At 56.1% G+C, this 6805-nt stretch overlaps 1 protein-coding gene across 1 annotated transcript; it reads right to left on the bottom strand.

The window, feature by feature from the left end:
• Positions 1-3453: 3453 nt before the first annotated feature.
• CCL17 (C-C motif chemokine ligand 17) lies at positions 3454-6309 on the bottom strand. Its single transcript, XM_032283976.1, has 3 exons — positions 5523-6309; positions 4330-4447; positions 3454-3753 (listed from the first exon to the last, which is right to left on the bottom strand). Exons 1-3 carry the CDS (start codon positions 5590-5592, stop codon positions 3633-3635), a joined length of 309 nt encoding a protein of 102 aa, XP_032139867.1. The 5' UTR covers positions 5593-6309; the 3' UTR covers positions 3454-3632.
• Between the last annotated feature and the right edge of the window lie 496 nt (positions 6310-6805).

Below are 6805 nucleotides of genomic sequence, written 5' to 3'. Positions count from 1 at the left end.
GGAGGGTTTGTAACTGTCATTACTTTCAAACACTTGCAAAAACTGGCTTGCAGGGGAGGTATAAATGCCTTTGGCTCTGTGATTTGGTCCTGTGATAAATGGATCCCAAATACAGTCTCCAAGAAAACACAATAACACCCTGGTCCAGGGCTCTTGATGCGCCCAGGCTGTGTCTGGAGTTAGTGGTCCTGCTAGTTCCCACAGCGTTTCTTCCTTCTTCCTCTTCATCCAGCAAACCCCAGGCAGTGTAATGGGTGGTTTCTATGCTTCTGTACCCCCAAAAGGAGTGCTGGCCAGCTACAGACACCCCTGCCCCAAGGCCTAGTGCAGCTACCACCGATGTGGCTGATCCCAGCCCCTGGGTACAGCGATGGGGCCAGAGTCCTGCTAGCAGCATCAGGGCCTCTGGCCCATCAGTCTTGGAACCTCCTCCTAAGAGCAGAGTGCCCTCTAGTGTGCCCTTGCAGAAAAATCCAATTCTAATTTCCACGCTTCAAGATGTGATGTTTCAAGCCCAGGTGTTAGAGCTCCCCGGGAAATTTCTCTCTCCCCACAAGTGCCCCTTGTGGAATTCACCCAAGCAGCATTGATGAAAATGTATAAATCAAATATACACTATGCATAAAGCTTTTTTCCCCTCCTCATAAATGAGTCCAGTACTGTCCTGACCCAAATACCTGCCCCATGAGTTTATTGGGTAAATCACGCAAGCAGCTCCAATTACAAGGGGCAGCGTGTGGTCAGCATTAGATGGAGGTGAGCGCTGGGAGCAGGTTGAGGACACATAGCCGAGGATCAGATGCAACCAGAGAGACCAGGGCCAGTCTGCTGGCTGCGGCAGAGGCAGCACTGACTTGAGCGTTGAAGACAAACTGGATTTCAGAAAGGTGGCTCACGCCTGTAATCCCGGCACTTTGGGAGACCCAGGCGGGCAGATCACTTGAGCTCAGGAGTTCTAGACCAGCCTGGCCAATATGGTAAAACCCCGTCTCTTCTAAAAGTACAAAAAGTAGCCAGGTGTGGTGGTGTGCACCTATAATCCCAGCTACTCAGGAGGCTGAAGCATGAGAATATCTTGAACCCAGGAGACAGAGGTTGCAGGGAGCCAAGATCGCCCCACTGCATTCCAGCCTGGGCGACAGAGCCAGACTCCATCTGAAAAAAAAAAAAAAAGGGGGTGGGGGAGGTGAGGGAAGAGGGGAGGCACCTACCAGGTGGAAGAAGCAAGGTAAGACTGGCGCCCCTCCTGACTTTTCACCCCAACCTGCCCATTCCTCTTTTCCCTCCCTCCCTGCTCGCCAATCACCATAGTCTCTAAGTCACACTTCCTTAAAATACCCCAGGGGAACATGGCAGCTGTCCTGCCTCTTGCATCTCACCATCTCCCACCTTGCACCGGATGCTGCTCGTGAATACTTGGATTCCGAATCCCTCATTTTGTTGCCAGTCCTGGATCCACCTCTTCCTGCCTTTATGCCATGCCCCCACCTAGCTCACCTTTAGGGACCCTCTGGCAACTCCCCACCTCCTCACAGGCCTCCACAGCCCCTCTATTTATCTAAGCTTACAATATGGGCTTCTGAGTAGGATTTCAGCAGGGGAAAACAAGGGTCTTGCTTTTTTAAACAAAGTTTGCTGGAGGCCAGGCACGGTGGCTCATGCCTGTAATCCCAGAACTTTGGGAGGCTGAGGCAGGTGGATCACATGAGGTCAAGGGTTCAAGACCAGCCTGACCAACATGGTCAAATCCTGTCTCTACTAAAAATACAAAAAAAATAGCCAGATGTGGTGGCAGGCGCCTGTAATCCCAGCTACTTGGGAGGGTGAGGCAGGGGAATTGCTTGAACCTGGGAGGGGGAGGTTGCAGGGAGCAGAGATTGCACCATTGCACCCGGAGCGTCCTTCCAGCTCTGGCCTGCACGATGCAGGGGTCCAGGCCCCGGCCGTCGCTGGCCTTTGCTGTCTTAAGGCCTTTTTAGATCATCCTTCCTCCACCCGGTGGATTCAGAGAACGATTTTCTATGAAGAACTCAGACTGGGCCACCCCTAGCGCTCTGAGTCTGAGGCAGTTGTTCAAGGGATATTCCTCGGCATTAGGACAGGAGAAGAGCCCATTTGCAGCCGAAGAGACCCTAGAGTCACAGAGAAGCCAGTTTACTGGCTTTATCAACCTCATTTTGCTGCTGTTCTTGTTTTATTCCTGCCCGTGTTGGAAAGTGAACTTGCGTTGTCATCTTCCCTGCAATGAGCTGACTGGCCACAAGGGGGCAGAAGGAGGCACCAGCCAGGCCGGGAAATTGCCCTTCTAACCGCAGCCCCGCTAAGCAACGCCGGCCACAGGGTCCTCGGAAGAGAAGGACCCATGCCCCTGCCGCCCAACTGTGTTCAGAGAGAAGCCACGGCCGCATCGCTAGCTGGGAGAGTGAGAGAACTAGGACACGAAGGCCCGATTCCTCCGCCGCCGCACACTGTGCTCAGCCCTCAGCTGGGCCTGGGCAGAGGGGCCTGGCGGTGGGGTGTCCTGAGCCTGCAATCCCCGTATTTTTGAGCACAGGGGTGCGAGGTGCCCGGAGTGGCTCACGGAGCTCCCAACCTAATGGAGGAGCTGCGACTGCCACACACACGCGCGCGCGCACACACACACACACACACACACGAACCAATGGGAGAACCAGGCGGAGCAGGGGTCGGCTGCAGGGCAGTCCCCACAAGCTGGAGGAGCGAGTCGGTGGGCGGCTGTGCTGGGCCGGCTTCCTGCAGGCTGGGTGCGGCTGAACTGGGTGGCGGGTCAGCCCGGGAGGCGGGGATCACACTTCAGTCAGGAGGAACGGCGGCCGCGTGGCACCCTCCTACCTGCGGTTGGAGGGGGCTGGGAAGGTAGCTGCAGGCTGAGGACCCAGGGCCCTCGTAAGGACCCAGGACCCACAAAGCCGGCGCGCCCTGGAGCTGGTCTGCAGTTTGAGCGGGGAGAGGGAGCCGGGGCCAGGAGGAGCCGGGCCAGCGGGCCTGCAGTGAGTGCAGGGGAGGCAGGGACAGGGCTGCAGGATCCCCCACCCTCCGCCAGGGGGCTCCCCAGCACTGGGCGGAGCTGCGGCCTGCGGGAGGGTCCTGGTCAGTCTATGGAATTGATTCCAGCACCTCAAGGAAGCTTGTCCCCAGCTCCACGTGGGGCAAGAGCAGGAACTGGGCTGGGGAGAAACCGGGAGACCTCAGGCGGCGAGAATCCAGCTGCCGCCTCCCAGGACCCCGCCAGCCCCGCCCCTGCCCGGGCCTCTCACCAGGGCCTCCCCTTACTGGTGCGTGGTCTGCGGAAGCCACGTGCCCCTCTCAGCCTCAGTTTCCCTTTCCGACCTGCACAGGGCAGGACCAGATGTTCTCTGAGGACCCTCCCAGTGTGACAGGTAGGAGTGGAACCGCGTCTTGCGCTGTGGGGACAGACACACTGACACAGACTGAGCAGAAAGACTTTAATCTGGGCCCTTCTGTGCCCAAGGCTCCAGTTCAGACAAGGGGTTGGGATCTTCCTCCCTGTGGCTCTTCTTTGTCCTTGGAAGGCCTCCCTTGGACCCAGGTGCTCGGGGCTGGGGTGGCAAACACAGATGCTGGAGGTACCGGGTGGTCCCCAGAGACAGTCAGGAGTCCTGGGTGAGGAGGCTGCGAGACCTCTTCAGGCTTCGCAGGTATTTAAGCGCCTTCTTCACACTCTGGTCCTCGGGGTCCGAACAGATGGCCCTGCCCTGGACGGTCACAAGCCTACACAGAGGGAGGACGTTCCCAGGGATGTCAGAGCAAGAAGGGCCCCAGAGTCCCCAGGATGACCCCGCCTTGTGCTGAGCAGGATTCCAAGACTCCAAGAGGGACAGGAGGTTGCTGTAGTCACCCAGGGCGTTGGTGGCGGGTCTGGGACATCAGGCTCTGTCCTGAGTGATCTGGACCCTCACAGGGAGCCAGGGCTGCAGGACCTTGTGCCACCCCTCACACTGCCCCAAGATGGCCTAGAGCCTACCATGTGGAGACTGTGGGGAGGGGTCAGGCCCAGGCCAGGGGAGGTGACCGCATTGCCCCTGACCAGCTGTGTGACCTTGAGTGTTCATCCCTCCCAGGGCCTCGATTTCACTGCAGTCAAGGAACAGGTTGGACTTGATGCTCTGTAGGCCTTTTGGGTCCCACAGCATGGGTACATGAACTGCCCCAAGGAGCCTGCAGGGGTCGGGGAGGAAGGTCCCCACTGTCTCATCCCTGTTTCCCAGTGGCTGTTCTGGGAGCTCCAGGGTCCACTTGTCGCCATGTTTGGCCCAGAGAATCAGGGGTGGGGCCAGGGGGACTTACACGACGGCTTTCCGGTTACAGTCCTGGGAGGTCCTGTACCAACCAGACAGCTTTCTAAGGGGAATTGCTCCTTTGAAGTACTCCAGGCAGCATTCCCGGCCAACATTGGTCCCTCGAGCTGCAGGGAGAGGAAGCGGGGTGGGGTGTCTGTGAGTGTCTGCGTGTGTGTTGCGGGAGCCCTGGGGGTGTCTGTGGAAGGTTGGCATGTGCGTATCCACATGTGTGCATCTGTGTGTGGTGACTGCATGTGTCACTGCCTATGTGTATGTGTGTGTGTGAATGTGCACAGGTATGTGTGTGAGGCCTCTGTGTATGTTGTGGGGGTCCTGTGTGTTTGTGGCTATGCATGTCTGCATGTGTCTGTGGGGGATCCTGTGTGTCCTGTGAGTGCCCACGTGTGTGTGTGTATGTGTGCAGTCCTGTGTGTCTATGCCTGGCAACCTTATTTCATCTTTCCTTTCCTAACCTAATATAAGAATCTGTTTTGTAGGCCAGGTGCAGTGGCTCATGCCTGTAATCCCAGCACGTTGGGAGGCCCAGGTGGGTGGGTTGCTTGAGGACAGGAGTTCGAGACCAGCCTGACCAACATGTTAAAACCCCATCTCTACAAAAAATACAAAAATTAGCCCAGTGTTGTGGCAGGTGCCTGCAATCCCAGCTACTCGGGAGGCCAAGATAGGAGAATCACTTGTACCTGGGAGGCAGAGGTGGCAGTGAACCAAGATCCCACATTGCACACTAGCCTGGGTGACAGAGTGAGACTCCATCTCAAAAAAAAAAAAACCAAAACTCTTTTTTACATGCTCTTGAAATCTTTATGCTGATTATCTCATTGTGCATAAAACTTGTTAACAAAATAAATGCTAATAAATAATTTTGAGAATTGTTCATTTTCCATTGCACAACTACAGTTGTGAATCCCAACCTCACAGCTATTGCAGCTCGAGATGTGCTCATGTTGGTCCTTACCAAGCCCACCTGCGAGAGCTGTGACATCATCATCATCAACATTTTTCTCTGCTCATTTCCCTCAAAATCCTAGTGCTGTGGGCCTCTCATGTCTTTTGTGGGATGGGAGTAGGTGGGGTGTCAATAATACACAAATGTGTGTGTGTATGTTGCTTCGGTGGTTTTCATGCCCCCAACTCCTATCCTCCCAGTGCCTGCCCCTGGCCACCTTTCCCTGCTCTCACCTGCATGGATGTGCTGCAGAGAAGCCCCCAGGAGGAGGGTGACCAGGGCCAGCATCTTCAGTGGGGCCATGGTGCCAGAAGTCCAGGAGGGAGTCTGTGCGTGCAGGTCCCTCTGCTCAGGGAGACACCCTGCTGGAGTCGAGGGTGGCGGTGACCTATTTGAACTCCTTGGGGGTCTTGCCCCGCCTTCTGTCACCTCCCCACATCCTTTGCTAGACCAGTGAAGCTTGAAGAATTTGAGATGATTCAGAAGTCCAGCTCTTGGAATGTTTGTGGATTTCCAGAGAATGGGCACTCAACTGGAGACAGAGGTGGGGTACATGTGTCTGGAGCCCATGCAGTGACACACTTCTCCTTTCAAAGGGGACATTTCTTAGTTCCTCTATTAGAATTGAAAAGCCTCCATCCGCAACTGAGTTCATCTCTCTGTGGCTAGAGAGTGTCCTTCATGCATGGCGGCCGGAGTGGGAGGAGATGGGGGTTTTGGGAGTCAACCAGCAGAAACCAAGCAGGGCTCTTCTCCTGGACCATGGGCAAGCTTCAGGGTGCTGGGGGCCACCCTGGCTGTGGGCCATGGGCACAGGGGCATCGCTCTGCAGGGAGGTCCATGCTTTATCTGCCTCTGAGAGAGGCTGAGGCTCAGCCAGGGCACAGAGCAGATTTGGTTGCCTGTCCCATCCCAGGCTAGGCCCTGACCGCAGGAGGCCAGAGCCCAGTGGTGCTTCGATCACCATTCAATCCAGATAGCTTGGGAAACCACGTTCCCCTAAATGGGTTGCCTTACACTAAGATGCAGAACAGGGCTGGGTGCAGTGGCTCACGCCTGTAATCCCAGCACTTTGGGAGGCCTAGGCAGGTGGATCACCTGAAGTCGGGAGTTCGAGACCATCCTGGCCAACATGGTGAAACCCCGTCTCCACTAAAAATACAAAAAATAGCAGGGCGTGGTGGTGGGCACATGTAGTCCCAGCTACTTGGGAGGCTGAGGCAGGAGGATTGCTTGAACCCGGGAGGCAGAGGTTGCAGTGAGCTGAGATCGCGCCATTGCACTCCAGCCTGGTGGACAAGAGCAAGACTGAGTCTTAAAAAAAAAAAAAAAAGAAATGCAGAACAGAACAAAGGGGCCTGTGGGAGATGCCGCTTCTCGTTTCTACCAGAGCTGTGTCCCGGAGTCTGTACTGGACGCCTGGTCAGGATCCAGCCCGAGCCAGGCCCTGAGCTGACTTTCCCAGCACCCCAGCTCATTGCAGGGCAGATGACAGAACGCAAGTCCGCTTTCCAGT

This window comes from Sapajus apella, unplaced genomic scaffold, assembly GCF_009761245.1.
Source record: "Sapajus apella isolate SASKATOON/1434 unplaced genomic scaffold, GSC_monkey_1.0 scaffold15, whole genome shotgun sequence".
Classification (NCBI taxonomy): Eukaryota; Metazoa; Chordata; class Mammalia; order Primates; family Cebidae; genus Sapajus; species Sapajus apella.
The sequence above is the reverse complement of the archived record's forward strand: the minus strand, read 5'-3'. Positions and strand labels throughout refer to the sequence as shown.

Bases quoted from the DNA above. Each gene is read 5' to 3' on its own strand.
- CCL17 (XM_032283976.1), bottom strand. From the start codon at position 5,592: ATGGCCCCACTGAAGATGCTGGCCCTGGTCACCCTCCTCCTGGGGGCT. The intron at 4,448-5,522 runs GTGAGAGCAGGG...CTCTCCCTGCAG, and splicing joins TCTGCAGCACATCCATGCAG to CTCGAGGGACCAATGTTGGC. The intron at 3,754-4,329 runs GTAAGTCCCCCT...CCCTCTGTGTAG, and splicing joins TGTAACCGGAAAGCCGTCGT to GCTTGTGACCGTCCAGGGCA.